At 56.4% G+C, this 18,917-nt stretch overlaps 1 protein-coding gene and 1 pseudogene across 1 annotated transcript in view; one reads left to right on the forward strand and one right to left on the reverse strand.

Annotated features, from left to right (window-relative positions):
- Nucleotides 1–18,917, forward strand: part of CUX2 (cut-like homeobox 2) — a 128,225-nt gene that overhangs the window by 96,607 nt on the left and 12,701 nt on the right. Inside the window, exons 14-22 of the mRNA XM_006894721.1 lie at nt 1,108–1,212; nt 5,503–5,694; nt 5,777–5,835; nt 6,800–6,848; nt 6,928–7,027; nt 7,861–8,526; nt 9,102–9,203; nt 13,296–14,068; nt 14,868–15,045. Coding sequence (XP_006894783.1) covers nt 1,108–1,212; nt 5,503–5,694; nt 5,777–5,835; nt 6,800–6,848; nt 6,928–7,027; nt 7,861–8,526; nt 9,102–9,203; nt 13,296–14,068; nt 14,868–15,045 — 2,224 coding nt within the window. The remainder of the gene's footprint in view (nt 1–1,107; nt 1,213–5,502; nt 5,695–5,776; nt 5,836–6,799; nt 6,849–6,927; nt 7,028–7,860; nt 8,527–9,101; nt 9,204–13,295; nt 14,069–14,867; nt 15,046–18,917) is intronic.
- On the reverse strand, nt 18,124–18,384 carry LOC102852278 (annotated as a pseudogene).

The following is an 18,917-nucleotide window of genomic DNA, read 5'->3' on the forward strand; positions in this document are numbered from 1 at the left end:
TGCCCACAGGCCTGCTGGCCAGTTGTGGAGAGGGTGCAGTTCTGTGACCAGGGAGCTGTGGGAAGAACCATGGTGATGCTGGAGTTAAGCTGGATGTTTCACACCCACCAGCTACCATCTCCTCCCATAGATCACCACCGGGGAAAGACCTGTGGGCACTTCTGCTATGTCCCATGGGGGCTGTGCACCATGGGCACATGAAGGGCTGGAGTGGGAGCTCTCAGAGCAGAGGGCGGGGGCCACCAGGGGTGAGACAGGCAATGTGTCATTAGTGACCCCAGCAGCATGGACAGGGCAGGGGGACTGAGCAGAGGGGCTGATGGGGGAAGGGGGGTATGAGTGAGGATCAGCGTTTCAGGGAGCATTGGAGGGAGCCTGAAGAGCCCTACTGACCTGCCTCTTGAGGGGACCTTGCCCACTAGGCAGTCCCAGGAGTATTTTTGGTAGCAGGTGAGGAGAGGCAGGGCTGGGATGCCCGCCCACAAGTGCCCACCCTGGGGGAGCTGGGGGGTGGTTCTCCCCAGCCAGGCCCACTGAAGGAGTCATGATCCAATGGGGGGTGGGGGCATAGGGGAGGGGAGCCAAAGCTCCTTCTCCCCCACCCCTTCCTGCCCATTGCCCCTCCCTCCTTCTGGTCATCTGCACCCTCCTCCCTCAGTCCGAGTCACACAGCCACGTGCCTTCCCTGGGTCCCCATCCTGTCCCAGCCCTTCTCCTTGCATTTCTAATCTCCCAAGCCCTCGTCTCCCAGTTTCTAGTCCCTGTTCCCACACCCTGCTCTGCTCTGGCTGCAGCTGTACTGACCTGTGCTGGACAGAGATGGACAGGAGGCAGGTCTGGCCACCAGGACAAGTCATGGCCACCATCCCTTTGCTCACCATCCATAGCTCACCCCAATCCCTGTACCACCAGGGCATGAGTTGGTGGGTCACTGTGGCTGGGCTCCTGGTCCTAACTGTGGCAAGAGGACACACCCACTTGCTCCAGGGTCAGGTGGCCAAAGCTAGGTCCAATATACAATAAGCAGGGTCCCAGATCCTTGGTACCTCCCTCTTCATCTGAGATGATGGAACGCAGGGTAACCATCTGCTCCCCTCTCTCCTCCAGCGAGCCGAGGCTGCCCAGCGGGAGGTGGAAAGTCTTCGGGAACAGCTCGCCTCAGTCAACAGCTCCATGCACCTGGCTTGCTGCTCCCCACAAGGACCTGGTGGGGTAAGGGTGGGCTTAGGGGAGCCAGCAAGAATGCTTGGGGGAGGTGACTCGGGGGGTATGAGCATGTGTTGACATTTGCAGGAGTAGACGATGTCCCTCTGGGAGGTTGTGCACACGGGTGGGGGTCTTGATGGCCAGAGCCAGCCTGTAAGTTAAACAAGCCTAGTGGCTACCTTCACCAGGTGAGGGTAAGCATGCAGCCACACTGGCTTCCTGTGGAGATATCCATCGCCCCTAGTTGTCAGGAAACTTATTCAAGACAGAGAGAATCCTTCCTGTCACCTGATGCCCTGCAGAGAGGAGCAAGTTATATCTGTTCTGAGACTGCCACCGGATGTCGCTATTGAATGCTGCCCTGTGCAGTTCTGGGACCTGGCACCAGGTGTCGCTGTCTAACGCTTACCTGTGCAGTTCTGCGGCCTGGCACGAGGTGGCGCTGTTGAACACCACATTCACATACCTGGTAGTTGGGCAGGACGGTTCATTGGATGCCCATCAGAACCTGTACCTCGTTGGACTGTGGGGTGGCCACATCCAAAGATCTGAAGCCTAACTCTTTTATTCAGCCATCTGTTTGCCAGACATGCCAGCGCAGCTGATCAGACCATAACTCCTAGCGACCCTGTGAACAGCTACCTGGACCTTGCCCTCTCCTCAGCATCCTGCCCGTCTCTGATACACGTGAACCTACTATGACAGTCACTGCGTCAGTCCATCTTGTTGAGGGTCTTCCCTTTCTCTGGCCCTCCACCTTTCCCACCATGATGTCTTTTTCCAAGGATTGGTCCTTCCTGACAACATACCCAGAGGATGTGAGGTGAAGTCCACCATCCTTGCCTCTAAGGAAAATTCTGCTCACACTTCCTCTAAGACGAATGTGTTTGTTCCTTTGGCACTCCATGGGCTAGCCAGTGCTTTTCTCCAGCACCACAGCTCAAGGGCATCAGTTCTTGCTCTACTTAATCATTGTCCAACCTTCAGATGTATAGAAAAGACTATGGCTTGGAACAGACACTGCTTGTTTCCTAGTCTGTGTTTGTAAATACTTGTTTGCTTATAGTTTGCTCCTGTGAGTACAGGACTTGTCTGGCCGTTTGCTATACTGGGTAACTTGTGTCTTGCTGCGGTGCTGAAAACAGTGCCTCCAATATTTCAAATAGCAGCAGGGCCATTTAGGGTGGGTAGGTTTCAGCGGAACTGCTAGACTGAGGTAGACTCAGGACTGGCCTTCCACTGCTGGAATGAAAGGCCTGCAAAACCCTTAAGAAGCTAGCGTGTGCTCAGTAACTGTTTGCTACCAGTGGTGGTGGTAGTGTCATAACAGCAGTAGTAGCAGTAGTAATAGTAGCGGCAGTAACAGCAGTAGTGGTAGTAATGGCTGTGGTAACAGTTGTAACAGTGGTAGCAATAGCCATGGTGGTAAGTGTAGTAAAACCTCGTGTGTGTGTGTGTCTGTGTGTGTCCCCATCCGTGCTCCTGGGTGTTGAATGGCACCTGCGGGAAGGGATGTGGGAGACAGCCGGAGCGGAAAGCTCGCGAGGATGCATCCAAGAGGAATCTGCCGATGGCTCTTAATTAACCCCCATGGAACCCAGCAAATGCCTATGCTAATCAGCCAAGGGAACTTGGCTGGCTTGGGGGGTGAGCTTTTCTGAACACAACAGTGGCGCTCGATGCTAATTAATTTAATGTATTAATGGCATCCGCTTCCTGTTTTAATTGGCATTTATCTCCTTGGAAGAATAGCTGGGGCTGGGGCTGCGAGGGGGCTGTTTTTGTTTGTGTGATTTTTTTTTCTCTGATGCTTCTTAGATTCATTTGTAACTGAACCTGAGAGCAGCCTGACTTCAGGTCCCTTCAGGTCCCTTTGGGGAGCAGCCGCTCCCACTCTGTCCAGGACAAGGAGCCCTTTCTGAAAGGCTGTTAACACTGTGGGACTAGGGGCTCAGGGGCGGGAGGAAGAAGCCGCTGGAACCATGGCTGGAGGCTCCAAGTTTTCCGTCTAACCCTGAGGGTCTCTTGCTGCCTGGAGAGAGGACAGCCCCCTGGAGAAGGAACAGACCTAACCTGGAAAGATTTACACGTGCCGTTCTCTCTGCTAGGAGCACTGTGCCACCACCACTTCTGACTTCATCCCTGTTTTATTCTTAATAAACATTTTTATTCAGCATGTGTGAGGGCTCATGTACAGATCATAGTATCTTCACAGAATGGCCTGTCACCACAGCACAGACACACCCTTCTCCAAGGAGAACCGCCACCCTGGCCTGTGACAGCTCCCAGTGGTGATGATGCTGCCTTCAATCTGACCTTAATGAGACTGCACCGTGTCTGCTTCTCTGTGGCTACTTCTCATCCTGTGTTATAGCTGGGCAAGTCATCCATGCTGACCATTCCTTTTCTTGACTGTATAGTATTCCATTGCATGCCCATGCCACGTTTCTGTCCATTGTCTTGTTATAGGCTTTTGTGTGTTTTCAGGTTTGGGCTGTTACAGAGGGTACAGGAACATTTGCATACCTGTCATAGTACATGGTGTTTTTCTTGTTGTTATTATGTGCCATCAAGTCACTAGTGACCCTATGTACAGCAGCTATGAACCCTCCCTGTCTTGAGCCAATCTCACTAAATCCGACATACTAACCCCCACTGCCCCAGTTACTGTGTCAGTCCATCTCCTCTGGGGTCTTCATCTCCTGTGCTGTCCCTCCACCCTTACAAGCATGATGTCCTTCTCCAAGGATCAGTCTCTTCTGGCCATGTACCCCAAGTATGTTAGATGGAGCTTCAAAATCCTAGCCCCCAAGAAGAAACTTGATTTCACCCTCTCCAAGACAGATCTGTTTGCTTTCTTGGCTATCCATGGTATGTTCAAAACTCTTCTCCAGCACCACAACTCAAAGGCATCAAGTCTTCTTTTGTCATCCTAGTCGTTGTCCAGCTTTCTGAAGCATAACAAGTAATTGTGACAACCGTGGCCTGGATTAGGCACACCTTAGTCTCTTGACTGACATTGTTGCATGTCAGCACTCTGGAGAGGTCCCTAACAGCAGATTTTCCCAGTGCAATTCATCTTTTGATTTCCTGACTGCTGGTGTTAATTAAGAGTGTTGATTGTGTAAGAGAACTCTGGGGGCCTAGTGGCAAGAAGCTGCACTGCAATCCCGAAGGCATGCAGTTCAAGGCCACCAGCTACTCCAGAGGAGAAGGATGGGCATTCTTTCCCCACATGATTAACTGCCTCTGAAAACCTGCTGCGGGGTCAGCTATGGGTCCGTTCCGACTCATGAGTGTTGATGGTAGAGCCGAGCAAGCTGTGATTGTTAACAGCCTCAATCTCCTCTCCATCCATCATGGTGCTGCCAGGTGGTCTAGTGGTGAGAATCTTTGTCTTTTTGATGTTGAGCTTCCTCCAGATTGAAGACTGCAGATCTCGACCTTCTGCAGCAAGAGCTTCAGGTTTTCTTCAGTTGCAGCAAGCAGGGTGCATAATGCCCGCTTTGTCCGTGGGCACGTTCAGGCATTCTTCATTTTATTGCACTTAGAAGATACTACATTTTTTATAAAAAGAGGGTTTATAGCAGCCTTGCACTGAGCAAGTCTTTTGCTGCCATTTCTTCCAGCTTGGTGTCTCTGGGTCACATTTCAGTCCGTCTGACACAGTTTCAAGGTTGGTCACGCTGCTGCCCCTCAGGACATGAGGCGTCCCCTCCCCTGCTGTTCTTCACTGCCTCAGGGGCCCGTGCAGGCTCAGCTGTCAGTGGGGCCCGACTTGACGGCCATGAGTCTTGGGGTTTGTGCTGTTGCACGCTTAGTAGACGCAGTGAAGACATCACTTTGGTGTTCACTGGAGAATGAGGAGGTTCGCGACCTTTGTTTCACTGTGGTGCGTGCTCTAATGCAGTGGTGGGAATTGAACCTGTGCTGTCTCAAGGTCAGCCTACACTGAGGCTCATAATCACTGAGAGCTTGCGTCTGGCTTTAGCGAGGCCTCTGGCCACTTTTCCCTAGCTTGTACTTGGGGTCATTGCTGTTCAGACACCTTCCTCCAGAGGATGAAGCTGGTAGGACCAGCTTGAATGTGATCAGTGGTGAGAGCTGGCACCGTGGACCCCCTGGGGGGGACCTGAGTCACTGTGTGGAGCTGAGCCCTGGGGCTGGCACTGTGGACCCCCTGGGGGGGCCTGAGTCACTGCGTGGAGCTGAGCCCTGGGGATGCACCGTGAACGGGTCCCTGTTTTGCTTGGTTTGGATGGGGACCATCAGCTCAGCACACCTCTCTATCCATAGGACAAAGTGAACTTCACACTGTGCTCGGGGCCCCGGCTGGAGGCCGCGCTGGCCTCCAAGGACAGGGAGATCCTGCGGCTGCTGAAGGACGTGCAGGTCCTCCAGAACTCGCTGCAGGAGCTGGAGGAGGCCTCGGCCAACCAAATTGCAGAGCTGGAGCGGCAGCTCACGGCCAAGTCCGAGGCCATAGAGGTAGGCCGTCGGGGAGCAGGGGGAGTAAGGCAGGGCCCCCGCCCTCGTGAGCAAGCTCCATCACCCTTCCTTCCTCTTCTAGAAGCTGGAAGAGAAGCTCCAGGCACAGTCTGACTATGAAGAGATTAAGACTGAGCTGAGGTACTGTGTGGGATGGAGCTCCATGGGTATCCCAACCCTCTGCCCTTTGGGGGGCCGCCTGGGAAGACAGGAAGGAGCCTGTGGCAGAGCTAATAGCCTTCCTCCCTCCCAGCAGACCCCACTTTGCAGCCTCCCTGCCTGTGAACTGATGTTTGCGCATCAGAGTGTCCATGCTGGGCCCTGCTCCCTCCAGACCTGCCTGTAGGCGCCAAACCGCCAGGTGCTCACCTAAACGGTGACGCCTCAGTGACATATGCTAAAACCAGTGCGTATGGAGGTCCGTTAACCAGCACCGCTCAGTCAGGCTTTAACCCTGTGTCTCTGTCCCCTCTGGCTGCCATAACAAATACCACCTAGGCGTTTCCAGAACAAGACCTTCTGAGAAGTCGTGCTTCAGGACGTCCCCACCCCTCTGCTGGCTCTAGGAAGGACCCTCCTTGTCGCACACTCTCTGTGGCCCTGAGGTTCCTTGATGCTCCGTGGTTTCTAGGAACATCATACTCTGTCCCTGTGACTCTCTCCTCGGGCCTCTGCTTCTCTTTTATAAGACGCCCCCAGAAGAGTGGACCCACTGTGCTCTGAGAGAAGCCTGCAAACAAAGGCACTGTTTCTGGAGCAGGAAGGAAAGTGTGCAACAATGAATGAGTGGAAATTAAAACATTTTTTAAAAGATTCAATGAAAAGTCAATATGCTTTTTAGACTCAATCACAATTAAAAAGTTCATTTTTTTAATTTTTTTTTTTTTTAATGCGCTGTTTCCCCACACCAGGCCGCGTCCACCGGTCAGGGCCTCTGCATGTCCGGGCAGGGTGCAGGGGACACCCTGCTCACAAGCCTGTCCCTGCCATGGGAGTCCCTGATGCACTTGTAGGTGGACACTTGTTCTCAGGCAGGGAAGTCAAGCAGATTGAAGGTCTCCCCCACGGCCCCGGGGCCCACTGACCTGAGACACTTTCTCGGCAGCATTCTGAAGGCGATGAAGCTGGCCTCCAGCAACTGCAGCCTCCCGCAGGTAAGCCTCCCCGCACTGTCCGCAGGGTGAGCTGCCCAGCGCAGCGGTGCCCTCCCAGCTGGACCTCCTGTTCCCTCAGGGCCTGGCCAAGCCCGACGACTCCCTGCTCATGGCCAAGGAAGCCTTCTTCCCTGGCCAGAAGTTCCTCCTGGAGAAGCCGGCCCTCCTGACCAGCCCTGGTAGGTGGGCGCCAGGGCCCTGCCCCCTCCGTGCCCAGCCTCGCTGCCCCTGACTCCAGCCTGTCCGTTAGAGGTCTGACTGTTAGGTGATTGTGTTCCATCGATGCGGCACTGATACACGGACCCTCCAACACGTTCTCAGAGGCAGTAAATCACACCAAGTTCCCAAAATCGTCTTCTCACCTACACAGAGGCCTTGCAGATGCGCCCAGTGGGCCCTGAGCTCCTTGTCCAGAACAGAGCAGGTTGGGGGGCTCCACCTCAGTCCAGAAAGTAGACAAGGCAGTTCTGAACGCAGGTCTCACACCAGGCACAGGACTGCCACGTGTCAAGTGCCTGCTGTCCCTGCTGATAAGGAAAAGCCTTGCTCATGCTGCTGGGGGGGGTCCTGGGGGGAACGGCCTCAAGGGGGAGCAGGGGCAGAAATACCCCACAGTGTGCTCTTCCTTGACCGCTGGTCACTACAGCACCTCTTCCCTCTCGCCCCGTCCCTCCGTCTCTCCACCACCTCTGAACCCCTCTCTGTGTCCCCATCACTCTCTGCCTCTCAGGTTTCTCTCTCCATCTCTGTCTCTGTCACATCATCTGTCTCTGCCTCGTTGCTGACTCTCGTCCACTCTGCTCATGGTCTCTCTGTGCACCTCTCCCTCCATCATTGTCCTTCTGTCCCTCTGTGTCTCTTTGTTTCTCTCACTCTCTTACTGTCCCTCTCTCCTCGTCTCTGTCCCTCCCTCTCTCATTGTCTGTCACTCTCTGCTCATCTGTGTGTCTGCCTCTCTGTCTCGCTGTGGCCCTCTGGCCCCTCACTGCCTGTCTCCCTCTGTGTGCTATAGAGGAGGACCCGTCCGAGGATGACTCCATCAAGGATTCTCTGGGCACGGAGCAGTCATACCCCTCCCCGCCTCAGCTCCCACCACCCCCAGGGCCGGAAGACCCCCTGTCCCCCAGCCCTGGACAGCCCCTGCTGGGCCCCAGCCTGGGCTCCGACGGCCAGCGGACTTTCTCCCTGTCGCCCTTCCCCAGCCTGGGAGCCAGCGAGCGGCTGACGGGGGACATGCTGCTGTCCAAGCACCTGGTGCCCCCGGCCACCTTCAAGGGCGAGGCAGGTGGCCTGCTGCTGTTCCCCCCAGCCTTCTACAGCGCCAAGCCCCCTGCCGGCCCGGCCACGCCCGGCCCTGAGCCCCCCACGGGTCCCGAGCCGGCGGAGGGTGGAGGGGGCGGCCCACCCGGGCCCGTGGGGGCGGAGGAGGAGCAGCTGGACACGGCCGAGATCGCCTTCCAGGTGAAGGAACAGCTCCTCAAGCACAACATCGGGCAGCGGGTGTTCGGCCACTACGTGCTGGGGCTGTCGCAGGGCTCGGTCAGCGAGATCCTGGCCAGGCCCAAGCCCTGGCGCAAGCTCACAGTCAAGGGCAAGGAGCCCTTCATCAAGATGAAGCAGTTCTTGGCGGACGAGCAGAACGTATTGGCTCTGAGGACCATCCAGGTGCGGCAGCGAGGTAGGGCGGCCACGTCCAGGGGCAGGGGCCTGCGCTGCCCGTCCAGCTCTGTGCAGGGCCAGGGAGTTGGCAGCGCTGAGCCTCTGTGTCCGCTCCCTCCTGGGACCTCTTCCCTCCCCACCCCAATCTCCATGGGCAGCTCAGACCCCCAGTGACGGAGGAAGACTGAGGTCCAGCGCTGCACTCGCCATGCTCCTGGCCCTCAGCTTGCCCGTCTGTGGGATACTGAGCACCGCCGACTAGGGTTTTGGGGGATCCATGACTATGGGATCCATGGCTGAGGGAGTTCTGCCCTCATCACACCTGCGCTTGAATCCCAGCCCTGTCTCTCATCCACTGGTGACCTTTGACCAACACTTGACACCACTGCCACCCCCTGTGCCTCAGTTTCCCCTTGTGTAACCTCTTGGGAGCTTTGGATCCTGGGAGTACAGCCCTCACTTCACACACTGGTGCTGTCGTCAGGGTTACTGTCCAGCTAGAATCGCTTGTCCAGAGCGGGTTGTTCAGGCCATGTGGGGGACACTCACGGAGGAGAGCAGATCTCCAGTAAGCTGCCTTCTTGCCTCCCCCAGGCAGCATCACCCCAAGAATCCGCACGCCCGAGACGGGTTCTGACGACGCCATCAAGAGCATCCTGGAGCAGGCCAAGAAGGAGATTGAGTCACAGAAGGGAGGTGAGTGTGGATGGGGGGCAGACGTGGGTCCAGCCAGCCCTGCAGGACCTCTCTGAGTGGGGCATGGGGCCCTCCACCTCCAGAGTGGATTCTCCTGCTTGGACCTCACTGCTGACGTCCCCGCCTGGCCCCAGTCCCTGGCTGGCCCCGCTAACCCAGTCCCCAACCTGCCCCACTGCATGGACCTCACTGGTGAAATCCGGGCTGAAAAAGTGCTGGGCTCAGCTTCCCCGGCATGAAGCAGCCCCCACTCCACATGAAGGAAGGAAGTGCGAGAAGTTCAGTTCCTCAGCTGCGTGTCTGACAGCACTGACAGCTGTCATATCAGACGGTGCATTTCCACACAGTCTCCTCACATCATTCTGCCGGCTGCAGCTGGTGGAGTCTGCAGACACGCAGTGACAGTGACACAGAAACCTGGTCTCTCCCCTTGAGCTGCCATCACCTTGTCCCCGGCAGACACTTCCCTGTGGTCCCTCCCACCCCCATGGCCTGTCCAGCTCCTCGTAGGAGGCCCTCACAAGTCATCACCGCTTTGAGCACGCTGCTGTGTGTCAGCGTCAGCTCCCGGCCGTGGAAGGCGCGGGGCGGGCCAGCTCCTGGCCGTGGAAAGCTCGGAGTGACCCAGCTCCCGGCCGTGGAAGGTGCGGGGTGGCCCAGCTCCCGGCCGTGGAAGGCGCGGGGCGGGCCAGCTCCCGGCCGTGGAAGGCGCGGGGCAGCCCAGAGGTGGCCGCAGCTGTGATCTTTCCTGAAGCAAACTGCTGTGGAAGGCGCGGGGCGGGCCAGCTCCTGGCCGTGGAAAGCTCGGAGTGACCCAGCTCCCGGCCGTGGAAGGTGCGGGGCGGCCCAGCTCCCGGCCGTGGAAGGCGCGGGGCGGCCCAGCTCCTGGCCGTGGAAGGCGCGGGGCAGCCCAGAGGTGGCCGCAGCTGTGATCTTTCCTGAAGCAAACTGCTGTGTTTCTTCTGTAGGACAGCTACTGGGTTCGAACCCCGACCCTTCGGTTAGCAACCCAACACCTAATCCACTCCACCACCAAAGCTCCTTACTACCATTTCAATGGCTTAAAATAGTCAACTTACTCTCTTAGAACTTTGGCATCAAAACTCCAACCCTAGTCTTGCTGGACTGAAGTGGAAGCATCAGAAGGGCTAGTTTCTTCGGAGCACCCAGGCGGGGTAGCGTCCTCCTGCTGGTCCCAGCCTGTGGACGTAACTCTCACTCCTTGGCCCGTGGTTCTTTGTGAAGCTGCTAGCTTCACATCTCTGTCCTCTGCTCCTGTAGTCACATCTTCTTGTCTCGGTCTGACCCTGCTGCCCCCGTCATAGGAGTTTCCTTGTGATTCTAGTTAGAGCCCACTTAAGAAAATCCCACCTTACTCACGTGTGTGAAGTCCCCACTGCCTCATCTCCTCATCTTGAAGACGAGATCCTTGGTTCTTCTCTTCGGGGTGTGAGGATCACATGGTCACACCACCCCACCGTCATTACACGCTGGATTGCTTTTCTCTGCTGACCTCACTGTCCATCCCACTGGCCGTGTGTCCAGACTGGATTGCAGTGTCTGCTGCCCCCTGGTGGCTGCTAAGAGCTGCTGTCCCCACGTCCAAGTTGTCTCTGCTGGGGTTCGTTGCCCAGCGGTCACTGGAGTCTCCCAGGCCCTCCTCCCGGTCCTTGGACCTCTAACCAGTGCCAGGTGGGGCAGACTTAACGGGCTGGGAGCCTTGCTGCCCTGCACTCTGGAACCCAGCTGTGCAGGCCATGAAGTCCCACTGTGTGCGGTTTCTTTTCTTCCTTGGAGAACTAACTCCTGTAGAGAGATCCTGATAGGGCGGCTAAGCTGAAGGCCAACACCACCAGCTGCTCCACGGGGCAGAGTTGAGGCAGTCACTGACGTAACGCCCTGCAGGGCCCTGAGTCACACTCAGCCCCGTAACCATGGGTCTGGTTTGATTCCGCTCACTGAGCGGGAAGACGGGGAAAGCGCCATCCAGTGCAGACGTGGCAGCGACAGGGCGCCAGGGACACTCGCTGTGAGCCGGAGGTGGCCCGGAGACAGGGCATTGGTGACACAGGAGGCAGGCCCGGAGTGCAGACCCTGGCAGCTCCTTCACGGAGAACACAGCATGAACAGTGGAAGCACTGTGCATGTCGGTCCCACCCGGGCGCTTCTCCTGAGGGGCAGGCCAGGCTGTCCCGCGGGTGGAGGCTCCGGCTGGACCGGAAGGGACATGGCCACGTCACGGGCCTGCCCGGGGACGAGAGCCTGGGAGGGGTTTCCCGCCTCTCCTTGGTTTTTACCTTTCCTAGCTCTCCACATAAACATGTGTGACCTTATTACTGAGGTAATTAGTTAGTTCAGCATTTTTAACTGGATCGCTACCTAGTTGCTTGTCAGCCATGTCTAGGGGTGCCAGCAGCACCTCTGTTTGGTCTCAGGATCTGAATCGCCTTTGGAGCACCCACTCCCAGCTCCTGCCGAGGCCCCGCCGGCCACCCCTCCACTCTCTGTCGCCTCCTCTCCTCCCGAGGCCCCGGGGCCACCCCTCCACTCTCTGTCACCTCCTCTCCTCCCGAGGCCCCGGGGCCACCCCTCCACTCTCTGTCACCTCCTCTCCTGCCGAGACTTCTGGGGTCACCCTTCCACTCTCTGTCACCTCCTCTCCTGCCGAGGCCCCGGGGCCACCCCTCCACTCTCTGTCTCTGCTCTGTCTCCTTGTGGAGACGCTGCGTGGTCGTATGATCCTCCTTCCTCTGAGCATAGTTCTTTTCAAGGCTCGGCACGTGGGTGCACATCTCGGTGCCGCTCTCTATATCTGGATAGCTTACCATCACTAGGTGGTTCTAATTGGAAAAGCAACAGCGGTTCTTTAAACAAGGCTGAAGGTCCACGAGGGTGGGTGCTTACGGAGATAACAGATTATCCCTGTCCAGCTGGGTCCCTGTCCAGGTTTGGGGAGACCCCAGCTTGGGGAGGCCACTCTGCAGGCAGAGGGGCGCTTTCCTTCCCTGGAGTATTGCTTGTCTGTGTTGAATGTGCTCAGTTCATTATCGGCCCTCAGAGCCCACATCACTCGGCCCTTGGTGCATCATATCCTCTGTGTTGCTCCCTGCAGCCCCTCATTCAGGTAACGTGATAAAGCTCTGGGATCCACTGCCTGACCCAGGACCCAGAGTGACCTTGACTCACAGCAGCCCTTCCTTCCCCAGCCTCCGCAGAGACAGCTCCCAATCCCAGTTTAGAGCCATCTTTGCTTTGCTTTTGCCTTTTTAGAAGAGCCTCTTCACGAGGTGTTTCTGAGCTCCCAGAAGTCTGTGCTGTGTGCCTGATGGGCCTGGCACTCGCTCGGTGTCAGGACTTGAACACGCAGGGCGGCCTTTACCTCTGCTCAGCAGAGCTTCGCGCTGGGCCCCTGTTCACGGTGCATCCTGCTGAGAGGCTCTCCTTTTAGACAACGAAACAGCACATCTTCTGTCCTACAGACAAAGACATTCTCCTTGGCCAGGAGTATCAGGAACCATGATGTTTATAAAAAACACAACTTTCTTCCTCCATCATCTATGTGAGAACGTCTCCACATGTGACAAAATCTCTGTCAGTCTGCTTTCTAGTAACTGCATGAGTAGTCCCCTGTGGAGGAACCCTGGTGGCATAGTGCCTGACGTATCAGACTGCTGAGAGGTCGGCAGTGTAAACCCACCACTGCCCTTTGGGAGATGCACGGGCACTCTCCTCCCATAAAGAATCCCAAAGGGCAGGGTGAGCACCTGTGACTCGGGGACCAGGGTTGGCTCTTAGCAGACGTAAACCAGAGGCACAGCTCCTGACACCGGGTCAGCTGTGACTCCTCGTGACCCTACGGGACAAGGCACAGGGGCCCCGAGGGCGGCTCCAGCGTGTCTGCTCCCTGGAAGTCGAGTTGATCTTGAGTTAGCTGCCTGACGCCGTGAACCCCGCCGTTCAGTTCAGTCCCCGGGTCTGGGGCACAGAGGTGGCCCCCCGTGTTTTGCTGATAGAGATGACTGTGTGGTGAAGCCCCTCACTCTGCAAGCCCTGGGCTGACACGGGGCCCCACCTCCTGTCACCCTCCCTCAGGTGAGCCCAAGAACTCTGCAGTCCCACTGAGCGTCACCCAGGGCTCCGCCTCGGCCAGCACCTCAGAAGATGCCATCAAGAACATTCTGGAACAAGCACGCCGCGAGATGCAGGCGCAGCAGCAGGCGCTCCTGGAGATCGAGGCTGGGCCCCGGGGCCACTCTTTGCCCCCCTCGCCCCCGGAGCGGCCCTCGCTGGCCGCCGTGAGCCAGAACGGGGCCCCAGCCTGCGTGAAGCAGGAGGAGGCCGCCGGCGGTGGCGGCGGCGGCGGCACACAGACGTCACTCACGGTCCTGTCCCCGGCGGCCTTCGTGCAGAGCATCATCCGCAAGGTCAAGTCCGAGATCGGGGATGCCGGCTACTTTGACCACCACTGGGCCTCGGACCGCGGCCTGCTCAGCCGGCCCTACGCCTCCGTCTCGCCATCACTGTCCTCCTCCTCCAGCTACTCCAGCCAGCCCAACGGACGGGCCTGGCCCCGGGGGGACGAGGCCCCCGCGGCCGCTGAGGACGAGGCAGCCGCAGGCGAGGACGAGCCCCCCAGGGCGGGGGAACTGAAAGCTGAGGGGGGCGTCTCTGAGACGGGCAGTGGGGGGCGGCTGGCCTACTACCCAGCATACGTACCTCGCACCCTGAAGCCCACCGTGCCCCCCCTGACCCCCGAGCAGTACGAGCTCTACATGTACCGGGAGGTGGACACGCTGGAGCTGACGCGCCAGGTCAAGGAGAAGCTGGCCAAGAACGGGATCTGCCAGAGGATCTTCGGGGAGAAGGTGAGGGCAGTGGGGAGCACTGGGAGGCGCGGGACCCAGCAGAGGCCAGGAGGGAGGCTGGGCAGGGAAACCTCCTGAATACAGCCTCTAGTCTCAGGCAGATTAAGGGCAGTGGGGGAGCACTGGGAGGTGCAGGGCCCAGGGGAGGCCAGGTGGGGGTCCACCTGAACACGGCCTCCAGTCTCCGGCAGATTGAGGACAGCAGGGGAGTACAAGGAGGCCCAGGGCCCAGGAGACACAGGAGGAGAGGCTGGGCAGGGAGTCCACCTGAACACGGCCTTCAGTCTCTGGCAGATTGAGGACAGGGTGCAGACAGGACCAGTCAGGTCTGTGTACACTTTCCTGCTTCCTGCTGTCTGTCCTGGCAGTGCAGGGTCTCAGCTGCATGGCTTCCATCCTGCTCTGTAAAGTGCCACGTACCTGCACACCCACCAGGGGGGGCCCAGTCACCTGGAACTGAAGGGCGCAGGGCCCCAGAGCATCCCCATTGCTAGGCGCCATGCAGCTCACTTACTTGGTGGCTTGTACTATAACTTCTGCCCTTTCAGAGGGACAAACAGAGGCTCACGTGAGTGAAAAGACAGAACGAAATTCAGAGGGAGCCCTCGGAAGGCTACCTGAAGGAAGGGGCATTTGGGAGGCTTAGAGGACAGGCAGGGTTTGTTTCACAGAGATGTCAGGGTGGGCACCCCAACAAGTACATGGGTCACCAAGAACAAATTAAGGCATCCCGGGCCTCTCAGTGCCTGTGGGCAGTGTCCCAGAGCCCTGCTGACCGGCTGTTTCCCCGGCCCCACAGGTGCTGGGCCTGTCGCAGGGCAGCGTGAGTGACATGCTGTCCCGGCCGAAGCCCTGGAGCAAGCTGACGCAGAAGGGCCGGGAGCCCTTCATCCGCATGCAGCTGTGGCTGTCGGACCAGCTGGGCCAGGCCGCCGGGCAGCCAGCCAGCACTTCCCAGCCGGCCAGCACCTCCCAGGGTGAGTGTTCTGCCCCACTGCCATCCAGATACCTGCTGTGTGTCCTGAGGGCTCCCACTGGGCCCGGAAGTCCTGTCCACCAGCGTCCAGAGCTTCCCTCTGGTGTTTGCTTCCGTTAAAGCTTCCAGGTGGTGCTAACGCGCCCAGATCCCACAGAGCAAGTGCTCCGCCCGTGTCCACACCCCTGTGCCTCATCCCTGTCTCTCATCCAGCAGGTAGGTGCTGTCTCCAAAGGGGCCAGCGTCAGCCTGTTAACCTCAGGCCCCTGGTGCCCATTACCTGTCCACTCTCCCAGCAGGGTGTGAACAGTGTCCAGGTGGGAAGGGAGGCTCAGTGCTGCCCAGATCAGAGTTGGTCAGAGAGGGGCACCGGAGTGAGCGTGTGGGGCCCTGAGGACACCCTCGGGTGTCCACATCCACCTAGGCCCACCGTGCAGTGTGAGGACCTGGCTGTTTAGACTGGAGAGAAGACCAGGCTCCATATAGGAGGAGCCTCTGTTTGACCATCTGTAAAATGGGGATATAGCAAAATTCAATCTCAGAAAAAAACACACCATCACTCTATCTCAGGTTGTATTTCTAATTTGTTCTGCTAAATTTAGTGGCAGACCATTGTCCCGGATACTTGACCTGCCGTACGCCTCCACGATTCCCAGCGTCAGCACCTCCCTCTTTGTTCAGTTCCCTCGCTCCTCCATGCCCCTTGGGTTCCAGGGTTCACTGGAGGGTCTCCCAAAGACACGGCCCTGACAGGGGAATGACTCACCTGATCATAGGTATGCAGGCTGGTTTTGCAGAAACGGGTGAGCGATGGGCCAGGAGCCTGTGGACTCAGGTGTGGCGCAGCTGAATGGTGACCCTGGGGGATGCAGGCTGGTAGTGGTAAGCGATGGGCCAGGCTGGAGGCGGCTGGATGCTGAGTCCCCGGCAAGTTTCACAAGAGAAGGAGCCTGGCGCTGAGCTCCCAGGAACATACAAGAAGCCTCAGTGAGGGAGGGTGGGTAGCCCATCCGAGACCTCGCTCCTTAACACGCTTAGTTCAGCGCAAAACAAACACTCAATGACTGGTTAGGAAAGACTTCTAAATGATAAACCTTAGACATCAGATAGGTTCACATCAATAAGCTCAACTGAGCCTTTGGCAAGAGGAGTAGGGACCAGAACCCTCGGGTGCCTAGCGTCTAAGTCACTTTTCTGGAGGTTGGCCCCATATCACATTTAGCTGTAGTTTTATAGCTACCAGCTTGCACACTCGTAGGTAAACAGGAAGCAGTGCCCTCCAGCCTGGGAGAGGCGGCTCTGAGCAGGGGCGGCAGCGGGAGAAGGGGGCTGTTTCTTTAAAACCAGAGTGTCAGTGTGATGCCGGTGGAGCACAGTGTGAATCTTGTCAGTGTGGAGGTTTGAGGACCTGGTGGGCTGACACTGGCTTGTTGATGGGGTCTGTTTCACCGTCCAGGTGTGGAAGGCTGAGCCCAGGCAGTGTAACAGTAAGCAGAGAGGTCTGGAGAGATCGGGAGGGGATAGCCCGGGACAAGCAGGGGAATGAGGCGAGGCCGCAGGGGACACTGACCAGGAAGCCTGGCTCTGGGGAGCACCTTGTCCATGGCCAGGGCTCCCTGAGGAGAGTGGATGTGGTCCCCATAGAGACTCACTCAGTTTGACCTGTGGGGTGGGACTTGCTGTCCCAGGCCCCTCCCTCCCTCACCCCCCCTCACAACCTCTAGATGGCTGTAGCCCCTCCCATGGGGGGGTCACAAGGAGCTGACTCCTCATGCACCCACTAACACCCCCACCCTCCGCACCCCCCACCCCTACCCCGGTTAATTAACCAGGCTCTTTAGACTAGGGTTCCACCAGGGTTCCAGGCCCTTCAGAGTCCTGCTCCCACCTCTCCCCCTCCTCTCTCTGACCCCGCCCTCTGATGCCTCTCCCCACCTGACCCTCCATTGCTCCCTGGTCTCCACTCCTCCCTCCCCCTTTCCTTCCCTCCTCCCTTCCCGCTCTCTCTACCCCATCATTGTCTACTTCTCTCTCTGCTTTCTTTTTTTTTTATGTAGATACTGTAATTAATTATTGTAAAACATACACAAGCAAATTCAAAACCAATAATTTGCCAACTTTCACTCAAAAAAAAAATATAGTAGTGCAGTATTATGTTAAAGATGTTTTAGTGTTGCTGTAACTATTTCCTGAATGTTTCTTATGCAGGGAAAGGTATACTGTATACTAAAACCAATATGGGGCTGGCTGACATTAAACACCTAGCTAACCATATCTCAGTTTCAACTTACGTACAAATTTAACATAAAGCCAGATTTACAAACAAGGCTTATTTCATAATCCAGGGGCTTCCTGTATATAATACGGTGTCAGAAAAGATCCAAATCACGTAATATCCTATTTCACAGTATATACCGTAAATGTTAAATAACACATGAGACCAAATGGTCAATTATTCCTCTAAAGCAAAAATAGAAGAGTAAGGGGATAGTGAAGTTGGATTACTGTTAATGAGCATCCAGGAAGACATTAATAAGTATTTTGTGGAAAAAAGGGAGCTCTGATGGTCTAGTGGCAAGAAACTGCACTGCAATCCCAGAAGCACACGGTTCAACAGATGCTCTGCTGGAGAAGGACAGTCTCCTCCTATACCAGTCAGATCCCATTTGACAGTACACACAGGAAAACAGTAAAATAAAAAATAAAAAAGTGTGGAAAATGTAACCAATGCAATAACTGATAAATGAGAACCTAATTTTCTGTGTATACATAAGTATTACTAAAAGTGGAAAAGAAAGAAAATTTGAGCAGCTAATAAAGCAAAATATACCAGTAAGTTTTAGCACACAGACTTGAGACGACTCGAAGATGACTGCCTGGAAAACAGGATATGGTCAAAGTTTGATAAAAAAGATAATTACTTTGAGACGCCTTCCTATTGGTCAGGGAATCTGGTACTTCTCCCGCCTTCTTGTCCAGCTCTTTTATACATACACACTCTCTTACATTTTTCCAGTAAGTCTTTATTATTAGTTAAGTCACAATTTAAGATTCCGGCAGAGAGGTAAGGTGGGCCAGTTCAGATCTTCCCAGGGAATGTGCCTTCTGCCCTGCAGTCATCCCAGGCTGACACCCAGGACAGGGGGCAGAGGGACTTGTATACGCGCCGATACCATTCACACAAGGAGACATCACCACCTTTGGCAGTCATTGCCTTCTCGCAGCGGTGGAAATCCAGGTAGTTTTGCCAGCAGTTCTTGGTTTGGTTCTGGTTGGGAAAGCGGCTATCAAAAGGGGCAGTTCGGTAGTTCTTGATTTTGGTCTTAATGTCTTCCGCCATGGTGGTGATTTCTAGACTTCCCTCAAAGCAGCAGCAGCTCAATGTGACCCTCAGAAGAGATCCTCTCTCTGCTTTCTATGACTCTCTCGCTCGCTCACATACACACAGCACAATCTCTCTCATGATCTCTCCCTCTCTCTCACAGTGTCTATCTTCTCTCTTAGGGTCTCTCTCACACACAATCTCTCACCAAAGACAAGCCTGTCAGGGCTTAGGGAGGTCTGTAAACTGTCACCCTGCCTTCTCTGACCCCTCCCCCTCAGCCCCTCCAGCATTCACATCTCACCTCCCACCTGCGAAACACCTCCCTCCCAGCAAAGTGGTCCCTCCCGGGGCAATCGTCCCTCCCTATACATTGGTCCCTCCTGCACAGTCTTCCCCCCGGTACAGTTGTCACTCCAGCATAGTTGATGCTTCTGGTACCGTTGAGCCCTGGAGCTTTCTGATAGTTTGTTAGCAGTGGTTGATACAGTGAATCGTCAGCTCTTTCTGATAGTTTGTTAGCAGTGGTTGATACAGTGAATCGTCAGCTC

This window comes from Elephantulus edwardii, unplaced genomic scaffold (genome assembly GCF_000299155.1).
Source record: "Elephantulus edwardii isolate Elephantulus edwardi_28Jun2011 unplaced genomic scaffold, EleEdw1.0 scaffold00148, whole genome shotgun sequence".
Lineage (NCBI taxonomy): Eukaryota > Metazoa > Chordata > Mammalia > Macroscelidea > Macroscelididae > Elephantulus > Elephantulus edwardii.